The sequence below is a fragment of the Oryza sativa genome, chromosome 3 (assembly GCF_034140825.1).
Source record: "Oryza sativa Japonica Group chromosome 3, ASM3414082v1".
Classification (NCBI taxonomy): Eukaryota; Viridiplantae; Streptophyta; class Magnoliopsida; order Poales; family Poaceae; genus Oryza; species Oryza sativa.
In genome coordinates this window covers 1,657,783-1,680,207 of record NC_089037.1, presented here as the reverse complement: position 1 = coordinate 1,680,207, position 22,425 = coordinate 1,657,783, and the positions used below count along the sequence as shown (strand labels likewise).

The window sequence follows — 22,425 nt, the reverse complement described above, 5'->3', positions numbered from 1 at the left end:
TCCATTCTCTTCATGTGTACTGTAAATACAGGGGAAATTTGTACCAGGTTCAAGGTTGTACGTTTCTCTTCTGTTGAAATGGAGTAGTAGCATGCATGAATTGTCAGCTTCTACACGGACATATGTCACAGTGCTTCACGCGGATTGAACAGTAAAGTGCAGACAAAATCAAACTAAGCTCATTGGTGCACATGGGCAACAAATGCAGTATAAAGCCTAACCCAAGTTACCTTTTTGTAGTAGGAGTATATCTGAGAAAAAGTCATGCAGTTGGTACTTTTACGGCGTCTACAACTACAAGCCAGTTCAGGAATACATGTAGTTGATCTGAACTTTAGACAGAATTGCAACAATCGGTGTCACCACCAGATAAAGTAATCTGAATTCAGATCGACTAGCTTGCTTCCCGAACATGTTGAGCAATATTTGCTCTTCGTCAGAGGCACTAAAAGCCCACAGTTTAGTCGTACAACATTGGCTCAACAAGGGAAAACGAAGGTTCAAAACTTAGAACTTCACACGGCGGGCGGCTAGTGGCGGAGCTCCTAATTTCATTCTTACCCTGAAAGTAATCTAGCTCCCAGATAGGAAAAAGCAAAAAACAAGTGGAAGTAAATGCGACGGAAATTTGGGGGGGATTTGGTTCCGTTTGACGGTTTCGGAAGCCCCGGTCCATGTTTTGGTTGGAGCAATTTGATCACCGCGCCACGCTGTTCCGGATGACCGACCGAACCAGTGGAAGGAATTCCACCGTGACAGACTCGATCGATCGGGCGCGATTTTTTTTCCGGGAAATCCAAGCCATCCATGCCTACAAATACGCGCGAAACGGCCATTGGGTCGCGCACGCTGGAGCCGCCGCGAGCCATTCCCCCCGCGAACACGTTAAAACCCTTTTCCGGTGGCCGGTGTAACGCGCGCATACGTCTGATCTCGCATGGCCACGGCGGATGAGGTCGGCGGCGGCGGCGGCGGTGGTGGCGCCGGAGTTGGAGCGGGCGATCAGGTGAGGAGGGCGAAGACGGCGGCGCTGTTCCTGGCGGCCGTCGCGCTCCCGTGCCTCGTGCTGTACCGCGCCGCCGTGTCGCCGGCGGGGCTGTTCCTCCGGCCGGCCGCCCTGCCGGCGCCGCCGCGCGGCGACGTCGACCCGGTGGTGAGTTGTTCGCCCGCCTTCTTCCTCTAGGATGATCAAGGTGTGTATACGTAAACGATGAACACGTCTGTCAGTCACGTACGGCTGAACTGAAGGCTGTTTTTGTTGGCAAAAATTATTTTTCTTTAATCAGCTTGTGATTCATGTTCATGATCACCAGAAAATGCAGGAACACCTCTTTGCATCTCATTGATTTTTTTTTTGGGTGCAAAAATGGTGGACGGTTAAAATTCCTCATTGTTAGCAGTAGTAAATAGTTAAATACTCCACTGTAGAGGAAGAATAGTAAAACTGATGAGAGCGATGGTGAATTCGGGAGATCCACCAATTTGAGATAAGATCAGTGCCTTCGCAAATTGCAAATTGTTTTTTTTCGCGAACGCTTTTATTTCCGCGAACGCGCAAATTGTTTTCAAATGGTAAGGCTTTAGTCTAAACTGTAAATTATGTTGACAATGTGAGTGCTGTTAACCTCCTCATTTGGCTTCTTTCTAGAAACACTATTATTCAATTGCAACGTGCCAGAAATTTGCTCCCAGGTTAGTATGTAATTCAACCCTGTGATGCATGCACCCGAGAATTCACTCCCAGAAATGAAATTTTACTCGTCCTGTAGCAGGCCTACAGCGTTTGATTGGCCACGGCACTTAAAAACTTTTTTTTGACAGTCGACATCCATGCCAAAATGCCAGATTACTGGCATGGTTGGCATTCTTAGAAAGCAACATGAAAAACTGTCTGCCAATCAAATTAACAGACTAGTACATCTCTTCTATTGGCAAAGGCATCTTTTGAAATAGAGGATTTTTTAAAGAGAATTTCACGGGAATTGGACTGATTCATGTGAAAATCCGGCAAACTTCATTCATTTCAAACTAGTCGTAAAAAACACAGGAATGGTAGTTACATTTGAACATCTATTTTTTTTTCTTAAAAAAACCTGCCACAATAGTAACAGCACACTATTCATCTGAAATTTTTTTATTTATATTTCTCTTAAACTAAGGCAGCGTTCGAGAGGGTGAGAGAGTGAGTTTGTTTGTTTCGTTTTCTGCGCGCACGTTTCCCAAACTACTAAACAGTTATGGGTGAGGGCAAGGGCACCAAGGCTTTGCGCTCAGCCTCGAGCGCCGTCATCCGAGCCTGCAGAGAGGCGTTAGCCTCTGACGCCCGCCGCTCTTGGGCGGCAGCTGCGTCGAGGATGCCGCGCGCGTCCTGGATCCTCCTCTCCAGGTCCTCGGCATGAGCCTCATATTGGAGGCAGATGTCGCCCAGCGCCTCGTCCAGGACGCTCGAGGCGATCAGTGCCGCCTGCCGCTCCTCCTCCGTATCCCGCATGAGGGAGTCCAGGACCTCCTCGCGCGCCTGGATTTCGGCTAGTTGGGCTTGGCGCATTTTGCGCTCCACCCTCACCATGTCATCCACGGCGCGTCGCTCCTCTTCGACCCGCGCGCGGTCCGCGGCGAGCTAGGCCCACTCTGCATCCAGGCCTAATTTTTCTATAATCAACATGTTCTCTTTTTTGCGTTTTTTGTAAAAATTTTCTATAGGAAAATTGCTTTAAAAAATCATATTAATCCATTTTTGAAATTTAAAATAGTTAATACTCAATTAATCATAAGCTAATAGCTCATCTCGTTTTGCGTATCTTCCCAATCTCCTCAATCCCCTTCTCCTCAAACACACCCTAAGTTGAGTTTAGATTTAAGATTTGTGAGAGTGTATTTCATATCTACGCATATCTCTAGTAGTTTTTTCATAAATTTACAAAATTTTTAGATATGATTTTCATGAGTTTTCACATTTAGCTTGTTTTCACCAAATATGTCCTCTTTTTATACACCATATTTCCGGCAGGTAACAGTTAATCAATGTGACATATATGAGGTTGTGCTTGTGCACGCAGAACAGTGAGGACGCGAGGCTGGAACGCGTCCTGAGGGCGGCGGCGATGGCGAACGGCACGGTGATCCTGACGACGCTGAACTCGGCGTGGGCGGAGCCCGGGTCGGTGGTGGACGTCTTCCTCGAGAGCTTCCGGATCGGCGACGAAACGAGGTGGCTCCTCGACCACCTCGTCATGGTCTCCCTCGACCTCACGGCGCACCGCCGCTGCCTGCAGATCCACCGCCACTGCTTCGCCCTCACCACCGACGATGGCTTCGACTTCTCCGGCGAGAAGAACTTCATGACCGACGGCTACCTCAAGATGATGTGGCGACGCATCGATTTCCTCGGCCACGTTCTTGCCAAGGGCTACAGCTTCATCTTCACGGTAAAAAGAGAAGAAAAACAATAAAACTTAATTTTAAAATTGATTTTAAGGTTTTCATGTAGTTTATTTTTATATGGTTATGAACATAGATATAAAAGTTTTATCTATATATTATATTTTTTATCACTTATAAGTTGTGTTCCTTATGATCCATAGTAAGCAATTGTAAGCGAAACAATGGCTTTTCTAATCAAATCTTTTGCTCAAAGAACATACTATTCTTTTTGTTCAAAGTCTGAACTTTGTGAAGGTTTGTTTCGTCAGGACACGGACATCGTGTGGTTCAGGAACCCGCTGCCGCACCTGCACCACGACGGCGACTTCCAGATCGCCTGCGACCACTTCACCGGCGACCCGGACGACCTCAGCAACAGCCCCAACGGCGGGTTCGCGTACGTGCGCTCGACCTCGGCGACGGCGGCGTTCTACCGGTACTGGTACGCGGCGAGGGAGAGGCACCCGGGTCTCCACGACCAGGACGTGCTCAACCTCATCAAGCGCGACGCCTACGTCGCCCGCCTCGGCGTCAGGATCAGGTTCCTCAGCACCGACCTCTTCGCCGGCCTCTGCGAGCACGGCCGGAATCTGAGCACGGTGTGCACCATGCACGCCAACTGCTGCGTCGGCCTCCGCCGGAAGGTCGACGACCTCGGGCTCATGCTCCAGGACTGGAGGAGGTTCATGGCGACGCCCGGGAGTGACCGGCATTCTGTCACCTGGAGTGTGCCTAGGAATTGCAGGTGATTGATTTTCCGAGAAGAAGCTGTTCGCGCTTTGTGATTTGATTAGTTGCATGTTTTGTTCTGATTAGTTCTCTTGTTCTTGTGATGATTTGTTCTTTTGCAGTATGAAGAAACTGGGGCGGTAGGAGATTGGAAAGATTAATTGTTTAATTGCAATGTGTTAGTTTAGAGCCAACACTTGCTGTTGTCTGTACCATAGATGAGATGCTGACTGGAACAAATGAACATGCAGGTAATTGTCGTTGACAATACTACTCTTCTTGATTAGTGCTTTCTAAGTTGGGAAGTGACAGTACAAATTTAGTCAAGGTATACAGCTTAATTAACTGTAGAAAACCCTCTTTTTTAATACATTTTTTCCACGCTCTGTAGTTCTTTCGCATCTAATCCCCGATCTGAACAATTGACCAAATAATGTGTTACTGATAGCTTTGAGATAACTTCAAGCTCATAGATACATTTTGTAGCGGCATTTCTCTGAAACATGAATTTTACAACGGCATACGCCCAAATTTCCAACGAAAAACAGTGTCCATTTCGTTGTCCTGAATCCACTGCAATGGCATTCGAGCTCATGGAGCTCGCACGGCCGCATTGTCATGACATACCTGTAGACAGAATTAGTGAAATGGATATGAATTCAGACCTGGAGCAGAATGACCGAAATGTTGAGAGTTTGGTGCAATAACAGAAAAGTTTCTCCTACCGCTGCTGATGCTGATGCCATGGACGATTAAACCCATAATATAAACTCTGCAAACTTCCACAGAACAGCCTAGCAGCAGGAATGGAAGAGGCAAGCACAGGAGAGAGAGGCAAAAGTGAAGTCCAGCTTCAAACTGAATCTCCTGCTCCTCTGCATGCCCCTTCCACTGCTGCTGCTACAGCCAAAAAACCAGACCTAACATAACACCTACCTATCCCAAACCAAATTTTGCTGTGGCTGCTGCTGATGCATCCATTGGTGAAGGGTGGCATATTTGTACCCCGGCCATGGTGCACTGGTAGTAGTACAAGTTAGCTGCAGTACATATGGGGGGGAGATCGTTAGGGGCGGCTTGTACTTCAGGCTTGCAAATATCATCAGTGTACTATGGCTTTCAGCTGTACTCTTGTACTGCAGAAGCGTTGGAGCAAACGCTCTAACGGCGACGGGTAAGCCACAGATCCGTTGAGGAGGTCGTGTCGTGTGCGCCACAGGCTTCACTTTCAGTGACCCCGTCGCCGTTGTCTTAATGCAGGAAGAGGTTCCTTTTCTTCTCACTTCGCTTGTGTGATTGAGTTGCTACTAGTACTACCTATCAGTGATTAATCATCCAATCCATAATTTTGACAAGGGTCCAGTCTGTCATGTGACGTAGGATCGATTTATATCGCATCAGATCTCCAACAAGTTGAACGCCACGACATGTATGCTGTACTAGTATCGTCTGATGTACTCCATGCCAATATGTGAAGTACTACTCCGCAATTTTGAAAAAAAAATTGTCGCGAATGATAGTACAGATTAAAATGTTAAATACTCTCGTTTTTTAATACATACCATTGTTCGTCTTATTAGAATATTTTTACGAAATGCATAAAATATAAATCATGTTTAAAGTACTTTCAATAAAAAAAACTCACAACAAAATAAATAATAATTAATTTATTTTTTAAAAATTAAGATAATATATGTTCAAAAGTCAATGCTGTCATGTATTTATAAAAGTGGGTTTAGTAAGATACAATAAATGTGAGCATTACAGAAAACTCTCCCATCATCCCATCCGTCCATGTGGTAACCGGTGGACTATGGAACTATAGAAAAGCATCGGGCTGTGCGCAGCGCGTCCCTCTATGCGATTGAGCCAGAGCAGGTTCGCACTTACGGCACCGAGGGTCTATTTGAGGAGCTTAAAATTCTGAGAAATAACTAATTGGTTGTAAACTTTCGAGAATCTGAAAAAAAAAGTTGGGTTTTTTTTCTACCTTATGGCTTCTAATTTATGGCCTGTTCACTTTAATAACAAAAAAAAACATTACCAAATTTTGGCATTGCCAAAATTTTGGTATAGTTGTCAAATTTTTGGCAGGATTTTTTACATAGTTATCAAATTTTGACAGCAAATTAAATGTAGCCTTTTTTTTTGACAACTTTACCAAAATTTAGTAATGTTGAAAATGTCATCAAAGTGAACAGGCCCTTAAATTACACAACTATAACTTTGTAGAATAAAAAATTAAACTGATAAGAGAATATCTGATTTTGGCTGACATAAGCTTCCCCAGCAGAGACCAAGTCTGATGGTAAAAGCGGTGCCTCTCCGTGCCGCCTGTGGAAGCTGTATGCGTGATGCGGACAACAAAACAACCACTTCATTCGTCCTAAAATATAATAGCTTATGATCGGATAAGATACATCGTAATACTATAAGTCTAGATAGAGATATGTCTAGATTTATAGTATTGTGATATGTAGTATCTAATAATAGGTTTTTATATTTTGAAACGGAATTAGTAAGATCCGAGACGCGCGCAAATAGACCTTCCGTGGATAGACGTGACGTACAGCATCCTTGTATTGCTTGATTTGCTACACGTGCTATTTTTTTCGCCGGGCCGGTCTATGACAGTTTGAGATGATATGGGCTGCCGAAATTCGAAACCTCATGACTTCAGACTTCAGAATTCGGACAAAACAGACGCATGTGGCACAAACACACAGACAGAAGAAAGTAAAACAAGACTCGAAAAGAAAAAAATCCTGAAGTCTGTACCAAAGTTCAGTATTACACCTCACAGAAAATGGCCCGTGTCTGCAGCTGTGTTTCTTCTTCGACAGTCATGCGTTCCTCTGTCGAAGGGGAACAACGTACGGGCAGCCAATCCGAGCACAGTATATATAGTATAGCAGTTCTGCCCGGGGACAGTCAATGTGTGTGCTTCGTTACATTATAGGAGTATATATTTCTGCACCTACGCGAGCCCGTACTTGGACAGTGGTCTTAGTTTTCGTACACTTTGCACTCGTCGGTCTCCGGGTTGTCCTTGCAGAAGTCCTCCAGTGGGTCGCCGCTGCCCTGCACCGCCGCGCCGGGCCACTTGCTCGCCACCAGATGCGCCAGATCGACCACGCGTTGGCTGCACAAAACCGCACACGAATACACGATCGATCAGACGCCGAGCAATGCAATTGCAACGCACGCAGTAACATGTGTTGTTTGTTTGCATTGCTGATTGCTCTCACCTGTAGCCCCACTCGTTGTCGTACCAGGCGACCACCTTGACCATGTCGTCGCCCATGACCATGGTGAGCGAGGCGTCGATGGTGGAGGAGACGTCGGAGCAGCGGAAGTCGACGGACACCAGCGGCACGTCGCAGACGTCGAGGATGCCGCTGAGTGGCCCCGCCGCGGCCTTGCGGAACGCGGCGTTCACGTCGTCGGCGGTGATGCCGGTCTTCACGGTGTTGATCACCAGGTCCACCACGGACACGTTCGGGGTCGGCACGCGCAGCGCGATGCCGTTGAGCTTCCCCTTCAGCTGCGGGAGCACCAGCGCCACGGCCTTCGCGGCGCCGGTGCTCGTCGGCACGATGTTCAGCGCCGCCGCCCGGGCCCTCCTCAGGTCACGGTGCGACGCGTCCAGCAACCTCTGTGTTAGTCAATCATCAAACACAGCACACGCAGAATGTATCAGCCTCTGCACGTACGAAATGCTGCAGCGATCATCGATCAATCAATTTACTCGTTTTGATCAGAAAACCGACCGACCTGGTCGCCGGTGTAGGAGTGAGTTGTGGTCATGGTTCCCTTTACGATTCCTGCACATGCGTCACAACACAGTCAGGAAACACATGTTGCCATACGTATTGTGCTTCAGGTTAAGGCGAGCGATTAAAGTTCTTACCGAACTCTTCGTCCAAGATCTTGACGAACGGAGCGAGGCAGTTGGTTGTGCAGGAAGCATTGCTGCAACACAAGAAACAGAGTTCTTATGCATGTTGCAGAGTTTGATATGCATATATATTGAAGTGGTGGTGTTTGCTTTTGCTTACCTGATAATGTTGGCCACTTCGTGGGAGTAGTCTCCCTCGTTGACACCGAGGACGTAGGTAGGGATGTCAGCACCCTTCGCCGGAGCAGTGATGATGACCTTCTTCGCGCCGGCCTGGATGTGCTTCCCGGCGCCGGGGCCGTCGACGAACACTCCGGTACCCTTCATGACACACACAGCAATGCAGCATTGTCAGTTCTGTTCCCTGCAGATTGAGTTCACAGTCAATTGTCGATTTGTGTACCTCGATGACAATGTCGATGCCGAGCTCAGCCCATGGCAGCTTGAGGGGGTCCCTGTTGGAGACGACCTTGATCAGCTTGCCGTCGACGCTGATGGTCTGGTCGTCGACGATCTTGACGTCGGCCTTGAAGGTGCCGAGCATCGAGTCGTACTTGAGAAGGTGTGATGCCTGAAATAATTAACACACGCAGAGAACAAAATTATATCGGAATCAGTCATTGATTAGTCTGTGCTTGATTACGTTCAGGACAAGCTTTTCTGAAGGATGAGTACTTGTACTTACGTTCCTGACGCCTCCGCTGTCGTTGACGACGACGACCTCGAGCGGGGAGTTCTCGCGTTCGTGCCAGCACCGGAGGAAGTTGCGGCCAATGCGGCCGAAGCCGTTGATGGCAACCTTGAGCTTCGCCTCAGCCGGCGCCCTCACGGCGTTCTCTCCGGTAGCCTGCCACAGGTTGAACAATTCATTCAGGACTTGCGCTTACAGTCAGAATACACGTCTGTACAATACATGATATTGTGGTTGGCGAGGCATCCAAAAACGATAACTTGACCAACTTGTCATTATAGTCTTGAGTGCATGATACTGGAACATTTATCTACCTAGTACTGTAATACACGCACGGAATATTAGTAACTAGGATAATGTCCTATGCAATTTTTGACCGTTTGAAGTTGTGGTTTGTCCCAATATAGCTCATGTCTTATTTTCTATTTCATCTATTCCAAAATATAAGATATTTTCGATTCAGATTCATGTACTAGAGATTGATGGAGTAAGTATAAAAACTCATTGGTTGTGTCCAACATAAGAGACTAGAGATGTAAATCATGTGTGATCTACCAGCAAAGATAAAGTTTCATCCATCTAGTGAAGAAGCACGCAACATGTCGCTGTTATTTCACAAAAACGGCTATTAATAAGGTGATTATTTTGTCTTATCTACACACGCTGTGAGCGTTTGCGTTTATACTACATTTTTTGTTTTTTAAAAAGAACCCAACTATTGAATTTCCAGAAGTTTGTAACATATAATAGCAGTATAAATACTTTTGCTAAAAAAAAAACAAGTAACGAAAACTCTGTATTTATTTATGTACAACGATTACTACTGTTTTCCATAGCCAAAAGGGACCATCTTACGTTACTCATCAGGTTAAACTGTAGTCATACTAACGTGCGTGGTAAATTCTACAGTTTGTTATCTGAAATACTGAATTGTGCACAGGTAAAAGGAAAAACAGAAAGCTACAGATCAATTTGTTAGCTAAGCTAAGCACAGGCACGTACCCTGGCGACGAGCTGCGAGCCAAGGACATCGGAGAAGGACGCCTCCCTCGCGGCGTGGCTGATGGAGCACGATCCCGGCCTCAGTCCGGAGAAGTCGGCGAAGTCCACCCTCTGCAACCGCACATTTCATCAGATCACCCGTAGCTTCACACGCAAAGCCGGATAATACCACAAGATCACGCACGCGCGCACCTGCTTGGACGCCGCCTTGCTGTGCAGCCGGGCGGTGGCCGGAATGCGGGACGCCGCGAGCGCTGCGTGTGTGGCCATGGCTCGTCGCTGCCGCCTGTATGCTTCTTCCTTCCTTAGCTCGCTCGGCTGGATGGATCGAGGCGGCCGGATGCGCGCGTATATGTACTTGGCGCGGAGGGCGCGGCGATCACCGCTGGGGCTTTGTGGCGTGGAGACCGGGGATAAGGCGATTGCACGCGCGCGCAGCCACCCGTTGCGCGGAAGGCGATATCCGTGTGTGTGACTCTGGTGGCCTCGTAGGTGAAACACAAATATCTCTCTGCAGTGCGCGCCCGCGCGCGCTCCCGTCGTTGTCTCCGCTGCTTTGTTTCTCGTCGCCGTGTGCCTGCGCGCTTGCTGTCACCGTGTCAGCCTGTAGTTTAAACTGGTGAGACGTGAGAGCCTGGCTGCGTGGGGCTCATTTTTTTTTTCGCCATTTCTGTTTGGATTAGGATACTGACATACTGTTATTCTTTTTGTGTGCTCTGTGTGGTTCATGGTTTTATGGCCATCGGTGTAGCTTGTATGCATATATCTTTTCTTTGATAAAAGAAGATCACTGGACAGGCAAAATGGGGTGTACCTTATATGGGCATTTCAACAGAAAAATGGAAGCCACCAAAACTGAACATGAGATAAATTTGTCCCTGCCAAAATTGAGCAGTGCCATTTATAATTCCAAAATTTTCAAAAAATTTAAGAAGGGAGAAGGTTTGAGTCAGCGGTCAAACCGAACTACCAAAGCCACATCGAATGGGCTCAAAGCCCAAACACTGGCTAGCCCACCACTTAACACGGCCCACGGCACTGAACCTATCAAAACCTCTCTTCTCTCTCTCCACCGCCGCCGCCGGTCTGCGCCGTCTCACTCACGCTCAGGGCCGCCGCGACGCCGTGTCCCTCTCCGCCGCCGCCGCCGCCGCCGCCGCTAGCCTGCGACGCCCGACCTCGCCGACATGTTGCAGAGCAAGACCTTCGTGAAGAAGACGAGGGCAGGCCGCGTCCAGAAGGTAACTACTCGGCAGCAGCATCACCCTGCGCGCGGCGAAGGTGCCCCCAAACCCTAGCTAACCCGGAGTTCCCCCATTCCCGCAGGTGGTCAGGGAGCACTACCTCCGCGACGACATCTCCTGCGGCGCCGCCTCCTGCTCCACCTGTGGCGCGGTCGAGCACCCGCTCTCCGCCGACGCGGCCGCCATCCTCGTCGTCGACACCAACGTCGTGCTCCACCAGGTTGGCCTTTCCCCTCCTGTTGCCTGTAGGGAGTAGAGCTAGGGATTCCGGAGGCTGATGTTCTGAGAGCTTGCTGCAGATCGATTTGCTGGAGAATCCAGCGATTGACGATGTTGTCCTACTATCGGTTGTGTTGGATGAGGTGAAGAATAAAAACCTCGCAGTGTTCAACAGGATCAAGGCCCTGTGTTCTAACAAGGCAAGGAGGTTCTTCGTGTTCACCAATGAGCACCACAGGTGTGCATTCGATACCTTAGGATTTGCTCGATGGCTATTATGATTTGTTATGTGAATCCAGTATACAGTTGCTCAGTTCTTATCTGAACCAAAACATGTTTAAATTTATGGTTAACAGAATGGGGTAGAGAAACCACCTAGGTTGTTAAAGAAGTATATTTTAGTTGCTAGTACTAGGGAGAAGATTTATCTAAAAGCTCTACCCTGCATCTGATGTTCCACAACATTTCCTTTTTAACAGACTCAGATTTATGTTGGGCTAATTTGATTTTGGGATTTCCTAAATCCCTCTTCAAATGTTTCTTCTCCAAACAGCATATCTTTGGTGTGCATGACAGTCGGACCTCAATTTTAGCACTATCTGCCTGATTATATTTGCAAAAGTCTCTCTATGCATGCACTGTTGCACATCTACACTCTGCAATTTTTTTTAAAATATTCTTGTCAGCAAGCTTGTATAGACCAACAGAATTTGCAAATTTCTCGTGATAAATTATCTCTTGCAAGTACATGTCCGTCCTTATGTTTGCGAATTTCTTTAAACACGAAGAAAATGAGTGCACTTCCAGTTCCTTATGTGGTCTTCTTGGTTTAAAATTACACCATTCTCTTCCAAAAAAAACAGGGATACATATGTCAAAGAGATGGTTGGAGAGAGCCCGAATGATCGCAACGATAGAGGTACTGTACCAAATAATTCTGTTAGCTTGCTTTATCTCATATTTTGCACTACTCGAAGTACTTTTGTGTATTCTTTTCTCTTGATTGGTCATTCATATTCAGCTATTCGTGTGGCTACTCGTTGGTACCAAAGTCATCTTGGTGAGAATGTGAAAGTTTTGCTGATCACAAATGATAGAGATAACAAACGGAAAGCTATTGAAGAAGGCATTAATGCTGAGACAGGTGAAATTATGGATGTTACAAAAATGTTAGCTGGATCTTTTCAAATATTGGACACATTATTTTTTCTGGTAATCACAACACAATATTTCTGGTTCCAGTGGAATCATATGTACGATCTCTTGCACAGCCTGGTTTGCTCGATTTAGTGGTTGTTTCAACTAGTGGAGATGTCACAATGGAAGATGTAGAAGATCTTAGACCGTCCAAAAAGAAAGTAATTTACAGTGAGGTACAGTAAATTTAAACTGTTGACTTGTGCTTGTTTTATTGGCGTTGGCCATCTAGTATCAAATACGAATATGTAATTTCTTGCTATCATTGCAGCACAAACCTATGTCAGAAATTACAGCTGGCCTGCGGTGTGGAATTTATCATCAAGGGAAGCTCCGAGTTAATCGTTACAATCCATTTGAAGCTTACGTTGGAAGTGAGAGCATTGGTGATGAGATTGTTATTCATGGCCGTTCAAACATGAATAGGGCTTTTGATGGAGACATAGTTGCTGTTGAGCTCTTGCCACAAGATCAATGGCATGAATCGAAGTCATTTATTGCAGACGACGATGGTACGTTCTTCAGATTCCAGCACATGATTTTTCCCTTACATTGATGGATGTTTCTGTTCTTTCAGAAGATGATGAAGAAGACGTCCATTTGGCTCCAAATAGTGCTGATGATGCTCCACGGAAAGCCAATCCCACACAATCAACAGCTGCATCATCAGCTGATTCTGTCTCTAGTCGCCCAGTTGGACGTGTTGTTGGTATAATCAAGCGAAATTGGAATTCGTAAGTCTTTTATAAGATAGGGATATGTTTTTGTAATTACAATATATACTCCTGATTTGGAAATAACCTGAAGAGATGCATAGTTTATGAATCTTGTTTGTATACATATTAGACGGATGCAAATTTTTTGGGCTCAAGGTTTTATTCACCCATTATGAAGTTATGATCTATACGTTTCAACAAAAAAATGTCCAAAATTTTGTATGTGTGAACTGCTAAACCGTCCAAAATTTCAACAACTAAATTGTCCAAAGCTGTCCAAACCATAACTTGCGTGCATTTTTATATTTCAACGTGTTAATAGTACCTAATAGTTTTAAAAATATTTCCTCCCTGCTATTTCATGCATGCGTTGTTTATCCATTTTTCACCGGTTAGAATATGGATTGTTTTCTGTGCTTAGATTGTCATCTACCAAAACTATTCAGTCTATAATTGCAATTTACCTTAACTGTTTTATGTGCTTCACATTCATACAATGCCTGCAAACGGCAGGTATTGTGGGTCCTTGGAGCCAATGCCCATGCCTGCTGGTAGTGGAGGCGTTGCTCATGCTCTATTTGTGTCTAAAGATCGACGAATCCCAAAGATTCGAATTCAAACTAGACAGCTTGGCAATCTTCTGGACAAAAGGATTATTGTTGCAGTTGATTCATGGGATGTCTTGTCTCGATACCCATCAGGACATTATGTACGGACTATAGGAGATATTGGTGACAAAGATACTGAAACAGAGGCAAGTCTTACAATTTTACAGCTGCATTTCACACTTTGTGTTGCAACATTTACTTTTACTATGTAGGAGCATGCACTGATGCTAATGTGCTAAGTGATATTTGTGCGTGGAACAGGTTGTCTTAATAGAGAATGATATCAACACAAGACCTTTCTCTACACAAGTCCTTGCTTGTTTGCCACCATTGCCATGGACATTATCACCTGAAGATCTTGCTAATCCTAATAGACAAGATTTACGCCATGTGAGAGTCTTTAGTGTGGATCCGCCTGGTAAATAAATCACTGTCATGCATTCTATTTATATTTCTGTAGTTGGATTGAATTCTTATGGTTCAACTGCTGTTTAGGTTGTAGGGATATTGATGATGCGCTACATTGCACGCCACTCCCAAATGGGAATTTTGAAGTTGGAGTTCGTATCCTTTACTGATTTATTTTTTATTTGCAGAATTCAAAATTGGAATGCTAATTTAATCTTAAGGGCACTTACACTTTGAGATGGTTCTCAACCTGTCCACTTTCTTCTAGTTTATTGCTTTATTTTGGCTTCATTTCATCAGATTGTCAGTATGCACTGTTCCATCCACCTAGATTGAGTATCACATAAGTTTGGATCTGTAGTTACAGATGGAAGTAGCAAATATGCAAAGCATGCAATTTTGTTAAATGTATGTATCATATATATCTACACAGGCACTAATCAGAAGAAGTGTAACTCTATGCTGGTTGTTCGTATTAATTCTATCTGGTCTGTGCTTAGAGCAATTAAACTCCTCGAGGAATTTAACACATCAAGGACATAAAGTTTAAGTTAGTTACTTTTCATTATTAAAGGTCATTCAACACTCTTGGACATTGCTGTTGTAGAATAATTATTTGAGGATCCATGTGCTACTTGGGATGCTTGAAAGTCCTTGTGTCCTTCTACAAGCCAATTTACCTAAGCTATCTGTCATGGTGTCATTGATATGAATTTTCACACGTCATGTTTCTTTCACTTTTATTTCACGCACCTTTTATACTGTTTGATTTGGAGATTGCATTTCTTGACTCGGGATGACTAGATATTGCTGACGTCACTAACTTTGTTCATCCTGGTACTCCTCTTGATGAGGAGGCCTCACAAAGGGGCACTTCTGTATATCTTGTTGGACAGCGAATTGACATGCTTCCAAAGCCTCTTACTGAAGGTATCTCTATTACTTATGTCGTATGCACACTGGATTAACCCAAAGCGGAACGTTTCTATTTCAATTTAAGAATACTCATATAATGTTAAAGTATTAGTGAAAGTAACTAATGATCTTCTCAAATATGCTGGTTTCTAGATGTTTGTTCTCTTCGTGCTGATGTTGAGAGATTGGCGTTCTCTGTCATTTGGGTGAGTAGTTCACATCATTTTATTGTTGCAATGTTAGCTTGTATGGAGAAGAGTTTATCTTATTCATACATCCTACATTTGTGAATAGGGCATAAGCCTCTAATATCTACTGTTACGGTATTGTGAGGCATCTACCCCTTGACATTTTTTAAAATATTGATGCTTCTTCTTCTGATTTTTTTTAAAAAATATTGGTCTGCAGGAAATGACACCTCATGCTGATATCATATCCACAAGATATACAAAGAGTGTTATCAAGTCTTGCGCTGCAATGTCTTATGTGGAAGCTCAAGCAAGAATGGATGACAGGTGCCTGTTGTTTCAACTTCTCACCTTGAACATGCTTAGTATAACCCCTATAGTCTTGCAGCTAAAACATTGTCATAAACTTGGTTCCTTTTCCCTTGATTTTCAGCCGTTTGGTCGATCCCCTAACTGTAGACCTGCGGAACTTAAACTCGTTAGCAAAGGTTTGCTTTTGTATTGACTCATCTCATACTGTAATTGATGTTCTTTATCTATTGCTATTTACCATTGAAATGTTTTTTTTATTATTATTATGTTTCGAATGTTCACACAGATTATGAGGCATCGGCGTTGTGAAAGAGGGGCTCTAACACTTGCTTCAGCAGAAGTCAAATTCGAAATTGATAGTGAAACCCATGATCCGCTTGACATAGGTATGTGATTGGTAGACCTCATAGGTGTCATATATCCAAATTTATGTAAATAAATTACTTATTCAAAAGTTCATCAGGAATATATCAAATTCGTGAGGCAAATCAAATGATTGAAGAGTTTATGTTGGCTGCAAATATCTCTGTCGCTGAGAAGATTTTGAAGCACTTCCCCTTGTGTTCATTGCTAAGGTAAAATATTACACTCAAGCCTATACAGCCAACTAAATGGAAACACACAATAACTAATAGAAAAGGAGTTCAATCCTCTGAGGTAGGATGACAAAAATTACCATACTTGTCACAACAGGTTGCTTCAGAGATAGCTTGTCCTTCCTTGCTTCTTACTATATGGTTTTCAGTATTGAGTCCTAGCTGGATCATTTTCGCATTGCAGTTTTGGTAGAATTGCACCTCAGAAATTATTTATGATTATAAGTTTTTGGCAACTATTTTGCATGGTGGCATTGTAATTAATATCTTATGCTTCTTAGTGTTTATGGCTTTATGCTTCACGCAATGCTTTCCTATCTTCAGATACAAACCATGCTGTGGAGATTCCATTGCTCATAGACTTAATTGCTGATACCCACATTTGACTTGAAGCCGCCCTAGTTCAGTATACTAAAGACTAAAAGATATGTCTGTATTTTGGCAGATGTGAAAAATCCATGTCATACCATCATATGTTACCACGCAAATAAAACTTTAGTGACAATATTCTCCGTGGCCAACTAATTGTTACAAAATTTATCAGTGACTGACTGTTATTTAATTTGTTTTAATCTATGCATTGCTTTTAAAATTGTGGTTTGAATAATAACTGCTGCATTATTTCATTTCTTTACTGTTTTGTACACGCTAATTTTCTTTTTATGTTAACCAGGCGCCATCCTAGCCCAACAAAGGAGATGCTTGAGCCATTACTCCGAACTGCGTCTTCTGTGGGGCTAAATCTGGATGTGTCATCCTCAAAAGCATTAGCAGAATCACTTGATAATGCAAAGGTGAGATGGGCTGCCATATTTTACTCTATATATTATGAAGTGTTGTTTTATTAGTATATAGTGCACTCCTTATTGTTATGGTGGGACTCTACTACTGCCGGTTGGTCAAGAAGCACTCACAGGAGGTGGCGGCAGCTAAGGAGGCAACAATCATTAGTTATTGTTTTATTGGATTTGATCTCTTGATGTTGATCTTATCTTGATAAATGAGTTCGTTAAGCAGCTGTACTTGAGGGGCTGATCAACTGATCTCTATTCTTTGTAATCAAGCAACTAAGCCTCCTTGTTAGTTTTCTCTGCACCACTATGCCCTGCCATGGCATCCAGCGCACTGAAGCACTGGTCCACATAGCACTTTCCACTTCCACTATGCCCTGCACCATTTCCCTCAGGAACATAACAACATATGTTTGGACCTGCATACTGATCACTTATTACTTCATGGTTTGCAGAATGATGACCCATACTTCAACAAGCTTATCAGGATTTTGGCAACTAGATGCATGACACAGGTAAGATAGCTACATTGAAGCTCCCCCTATTTTAACATATTGATAGCTACTATGCCCATAACCAACCCTGTTGGAACACACAGGCAGTTTATTTCTGTAGCGGAGACTTGACCTTTTCTGAGTATTACCATTATGGCCTTGCTGCTTCTCTTTACACACATTTCACCTCCCCTATTCGCAGATATGCAGGTTAGTTCCTATCGCCCTTAGATGAACTTATGCTTAAAGATTTTATTTGAATTGCGCATATAGTCGTTGGGTGTTTAAACCAATGGATGTGGTTTGCTATATTAAGTTATTTCTTTGTCTTGCTTCTGAGCAGTGAATTTATATTTTTCTGCATGAACCTTTTACACAAAGTGAATGTTACTCAATGTGGCTATGTGCATTTAAATGTGTGAAATAGCATCATGTCCACAAATATGGCATTTTCTTTAGATTGCCTATTACTCCAGCACATGAAGCCTCTGAGCAGTGAAGTTCCAAGATGGCACGTTCATGAATTATGCAGTTCCAAGTTGTAAGAAAGCATTTTGAAGGACTAACAATATCCTTTTCTTCCAGATGTTATTGTTCATAGGTTGTTAGCTGCTGCCCTAGAAATTGCCAAACTTCCACCCCTCTTTCAGGATGGTCCACAACTTACAGGCGTAGCTGACAGTAAGAAAATGAATGCACTCTGAAGTACATCTTTCTATGTTTCACTTCTTGGTACTGAACTACTGATACCTTTTGATGTCAGACTTGAATTATAGACATCGAAATGCCCAGATGGCAAGCAGAGCATCAGTTGAGCTTCATACCCTCATATATTTCAGGACAAGGTACATTTTTATTTCCCAATGGTTGTGTGATAGGTCAGCAGTATATATCATGTAAAAAACTGTGGCCTCAACACTTCTTATTGGTGCAGGCGGATGGACACTGAAGCTAGAATTGTAAAGATCAAGGCAAATGGTTTCATAGTATTTGTCCCAAAGTATGCTTCAACTGATTAATTTACTGTTCTGTTCTTTTCTAATAGAGTATGCGATGCATTAAGGCGCTAGGGCATTGTACTTCTGCTGTGTATTTTTCTTTCTGGTTCTCAACAAGAGGGTTCTAATTTTACTGAATGCCTCTTTAAGATGCCACGGCTTCAACATCTTTGCAGTCTATGTAGCAAAGAATTCATTCCGATTTTTCCTTGTATGGAGACTAACATTTCATCATTTATATCTTAAAAACAGGTTTGGCATAGAAGGGCCCATCTACCTTACTCCAAAGGGAGACAAGGGGGGTGATTGGGTAGTAGATGAGGTGCACCAGAGAGTAACCAAGCCCGGGACAAACGTCAGTTACGCTGTCCTGCAGACCGTTATGATTCATATGGAGGTGGTTGAGCCTCAGCCTCACCGCCCAAAGTTGCAACTCACCCTGATATGAAAATGTGCAAGTGAACTGTATAATTATTGTGTTTATCTTTTTCCATATAGTGTAGTAGCTGGGTCAATTCTTTAATTCAGAATTGGGGATTGATGATCTGTAGCATTTTAGCCAGATGGACAAACCAGCAGAGTGATGAAATCGTTGAGTGGAATTTCTGGTAAGAGTGTAGTCAATCCAATTTATAGGTTTAAAAAGAACCGATATCTAATGTTCGATTTTATTTGAGCATAGATTACTATAAGTGTATTACACAAATTTGCTGATTACAATTATTAATTTGAGATGATATTTGCCAGATTACATTGAGCGCAATTTTCCTATGATGCTATACAGTAATACAGATCTCCGGACCAGGATCCTCTGACTTCATATGTGGATCTTGATCCATAGTAGGTCCTCATGTGTTCCGTTCGGTGCACAACTGTCCTATGCTAGCCATTGTACAATTTGGATGATTGCTGAAAGACCTGTAATTATGATGTTCCAAAGTTTGTTTAATCGACTCTTTTGCATTCGGTGGCATCTCCATCTTTATCCGTTCAGTGGCTCAGAACATGAGTAACATGAACACGGTCGACCAAAGCGTGAGAGCAAAGGAGGCAATCAGGTGCGTCCACCCTCCACAAGATGATGGAGCATAATACTCTTCTCCGACGTCAAACAACTGAGCCAATCATCCCTGCATTGCAGAAACGATGATCACCATACAGCTGAAACAAAAGAGAGAATGTCACTGGAGTCGATGGGTGAACATCGGTAGACTGGCATGCCGATGCTCATGGCGGGGGCACCGTTGATTGCATCAGGAGTACGTAGCGGTAGAGAGATCTTGGAAGGAACCCAAGCTTCCTGCTGCTGTGACTCTGATCACTCCAATTCCAATTCCACAGGCAGGCAGAACGATGAAGCGTATCATCGTTCATCACGACCGATATGACTATCAGAGGTTTCATAGCCGTCCTTTCTTTGCCTAGCACTAGTAGTGAAGCAATTGCAAGTCTTTGCCTGTGCATATCAATAGGCCGTATTTCTATCTAATATTAAAAAAGAAAAACGACGATGAGCATTGAGCAGAGACCAGAATCTCATCTTGCCCACCTTTATTTTTTTACACCGCCGACCTCCAATTTTACCTGACAGAAACATGCACCACAATCTCTTTCTCCGTTCTTTGAACGGAATGCAGATTATCAACATACTCAAGTTAAGTGAGAAAAAAGCTAAAGACAATTTTACCCGTCAGTTGCACGCAGGGACTTGTCCAGGATTTTATGATTGTGTATTCAAAATATGAAGGGATAAGAAAAAAATTGGACAGGCAAAAAACCTAATATTTGACGTAGATAATGTCATGTAGGAGTATTATTAATGGTATAATATGTAACATACGTGTTACGTGTTGAATATAGTATTTTAGGTTGAACACCGCCTCCTTTTATTGTATAATATGTTCGATTTTTAAAATCCCAATGACAATAAAAAAAAGGTGGCAGCGGATGAGCCGAGAGCAGTAAATTGGCGATGTTTGACGATACCTCCAAAAATTATGAAAACAAAACCCAACAAGACAATGAACTCTAAAAACTATTGGCCTAATTTTTTTAAAGTTTTAATGATGATGAATAGTAGTGGTAAATCGTGTAAGCAAATAAAAATGTGACAAAGAAGTAAGGGGTAGCGACTGACGTGGCTTTTAAAAACTACAAAATTATTAGAATCATTGGAATGATAATTTTAAATAAAATTATTTGTAAAAAGTAGATAATTTTAAATTGATGCTAGCTGCGCAATTGCGCGGGCTGTCCAGCTAGTTGCTTGAATTTTTACCATGCATATGATTTTTACCATCCATTTTATCCAATCTAATCGTCTTTATCCTCTACGACAAGTCGACAACTAGGTAAATAAAAGGGCCCATTTATACTATTAAACAAATTTCTTTATCACAGTAGGCGTCTATTCGATATATCTAATTTAATGATCGCCCCCAACTTTCTCGTTTAAGAACCAGCACGCCATCTGCGAAAAGTTCAACGCCAGGAGAAGACCAAGAAAATAGGAAATCAACACGAAATCGATCGATGTGCAGCTCCGTCTAAAACTAGGCAGTCCACAGAAGAAAGTGATGTGCAGTAGCCACTAGTATCTGACAAGAACCCCATACGCGACCCTAGTCGAATAGCAACAGATATTGCTGCACTTTTAGAACACGTGATATGATAGACGTGACTATCATTTTCGCTTTTGGCTGTGTTTTTGGATCCAAACTTCAGTCCTTTTTCATCACATCAACCTGTCGTACACACACAACTTTTCAGTCACATCATCTTCAATTTCAACCAAAATCCAAACTTTGCACTGAACTAAACACAGCCTTTATTCGTACCATTCACTCGTAAATTAAAAGATAATTTATACAACATGTCATATATAATACACAAATACTAATATTTCTAATATTTTCATATTTCTTTTTAAAGTTTATGCGAAAGTTGTCTCTTAATTTATGGATGGCTCATCATCTCTCTTCACTTTTCTTTTTCATCTTGTTACTTAATTCAATGTGGTAGTTTTGGAGGTAGTATATGATGCATTATAGTACTGTACCTCTCAAGCAATTACTCCCTCCGTTTCGAAATGTTTGACACCGTTGACTTTTTAGTACATGTTTGACCGTTTGTCTTATTAAAAAAAGTTAAGTAATTATTAATTCTTTTCCTATCATTTGATTCATTGTTAAATATATTTTTATGTAGGCATATAATTTTACATATTTCATAAAAGTTTTTGAATAAGACGAACGGTTAAATATATGCTAAAAAGTCAACGGTGTCAAACATTTTGAAACGGAGGGAGTACTTATTTGCTTGATTAGTAATGTACCTCTCAAGCAATTACTGCTAGTGCTATTATGCTAACTAACTGATTAGATAGTATCGACCGGGACGTGATCGCGTCACACAAGAATTCCACAGATGCTAATTACTTCTTCTCGTCACACTACGATATGCACGAACCACATGTCATAGTTTGAGTACAGTAACTGGAGTAATTCACAAGAAAAATTTACTTATATTCACTTTATTCTTTTCGTCAGAACGTGCGGTAGAGTGAAACCCACATCATTGGCATGAGCCACGTATCATAAAGTTTGACAGTAACTTCACAACCGTAATTAACCCGGTCAACAAGATCCATCATTCATACAGTTGGCTCTCTTGATTGTATCAGATTAATTAGCTCGGCCTGATGATCAGATCCGTCCTAGATCAATGCAAAATAGTCCCCGCTTGGACCAAGCCCAAGTTCATAAAGCTTTATACTAGCTACTCCATCCGTCCCATAATATAAAAGATTTTAAGTTTTTACTTGTAACGTTTGACCACTCGTCTTATTCAAATTATTTTAAAATTATTATTTATCTTATTTGTGACTTACTTTATTATCTACAATACTTTAAGCACAACTTTTCGTTTTTTATATTTGAAAAAAATTTGAATAAGATGAGTGGTCAAACATTGTAAATAAAAACTCAAAATTCCTTA

General features: G+C 42.8%; 3 protein-coding genes and 1 long non-coding RNA gene across 7 annotated transcripts; 2 read left to right on the top strand and 2 right to left on the bottom strand.

The window, feature by feature from the left end:
• Window positions 1–844: 844 nt before the first annotated feature.
• LOC9269331 (uncharacterized protein At4g15970) lies at window positions 845–5,313 on the top strand. 4 transcript variants are annotated; one of them, XR_001544548.3, is made up of 5 exons: window positions 845–1,153; window positions 3,060–3,428; window positions 3,693–4,168; window positions 4,275–4,403; window positions 5,295–5,313. XR_001544548.3 is itself a non-coding variant. In XM_015775324.3 (4 exons), exons 1-4 carry the CDS (start codon window positions 938–940, stop codon window positions 4,294–4,296), a joined length of 1,083 nt encoding a protein of 360 aa, XP_015630810.1. In that variant the 5' UTR covers window positions 845–937; the 3' UTR covers window positions 4,297–4,438. The 4 variants fall into 4 exon arrangements, 2 of the variants coding, with proteins under 2 accessions (XP_015630810.1, XP_025880096.1); XR_010740163.1 differs by lacking the exon at window positions 5,295–5,313 and having other exon boundaries at window positions 3,679–4,168; window positions 4,275–4,438; XM_015775324.3 differs by lacking the exon at window positions 5,295–5,313 and having other exon boundaries at window positions 4,275–4,438.
• LOC4331496 (uncharacterized) lies at window positions 4,408–5,125 on the bottom strand. Its single transcript, XR_001544551.3, has 2 exons — window positions 4,878–5,125; window positions 4,408–4,779 (listed from the first exon to the last, which is right to left on the bottom strand). It is a non-coding gene; the product is annotated as an uncharacterized lncRNA (long non-coding RNA).
• Window positions 5,314–6,903: 1,590 nt separating the features above from the next.
• Window positions 6,904–10,234, bottom strand: LOC4331495 (glyceraldehyde-3-phosphate dehydrogenase B, chloroplastic). The gene is made up of 9 exons (XM_015775322.3): window positions 9,936–10,234; window positions 9,744–9,854; window positions 8,736–8,897; window positions 8,454–8,621; window positions 8,211–8,371; window positions 8,063–8,124; window positions 7,927–7,976; window positions 7,401–7,807; window positions 6,904–7,294 (listed from the first exon to the last, which is right to left on the bottom strand). The coding sequence occupies exons 1-9, from the start codon at window positions 10,011–10,013 to the stop codon at window positions 7,159–7,161; spliced, it is 1,335 nt and encodes a 444-aa protein (XP_015630808.1). The 5' UTR covers window positions 10,014–10,234; the 3' UTR covers window positions 6,904–7,158.
• Window positions 10,235–10,792: 558 nt separating this feature from the next.
• Window positions 10,793–19,180, top strand: LOC4331494 (exosome complex exonuclease RRP44 homolog A). Its single transcript, XM_015775321.3, has 24 exons — window positions 10,793–10,984; window positions 11,070–11,207; window positions 11,287–11,444; window positions 12,070–12,125; window positions 12,228–12,350; window positions 12,449–12,579; window positions 12,675–12,915; window positions 12,981–13,137; window positions 13,633–13,873; window positions 13,989–14,145; window positions 14,223–14,291; window positions 14,940–15,065; window positions 15,204–15,256; window positions 15,459–15,565; window positions 15,672–15,726; window positions 15,837–15,936; window positions 16,014–16,125; window positions 16,820–16,940; window positions 17,393–17,452; window positions 17,536–17,641; window positions 18,017–18,112; window positions 18,195–18,276; window positions 18,366–18,431; window positions 18,682–19,180. The coding sequence occupies exons 1-24, from the start codon at window positions 10,931–10,933 to the stop codon at window positions 18,875–18,877; spliced, it is 2,805 nt and encodes a 934-aa protein (XP_015630807.1). The 5' UTR covers window positions 10,793–10,930; the 3' UTR covers window positions 18,878–19,180.
• The last annotated feature ends 3,245 nt before the right edge of the window (window positions 19,181–22,425 follow it).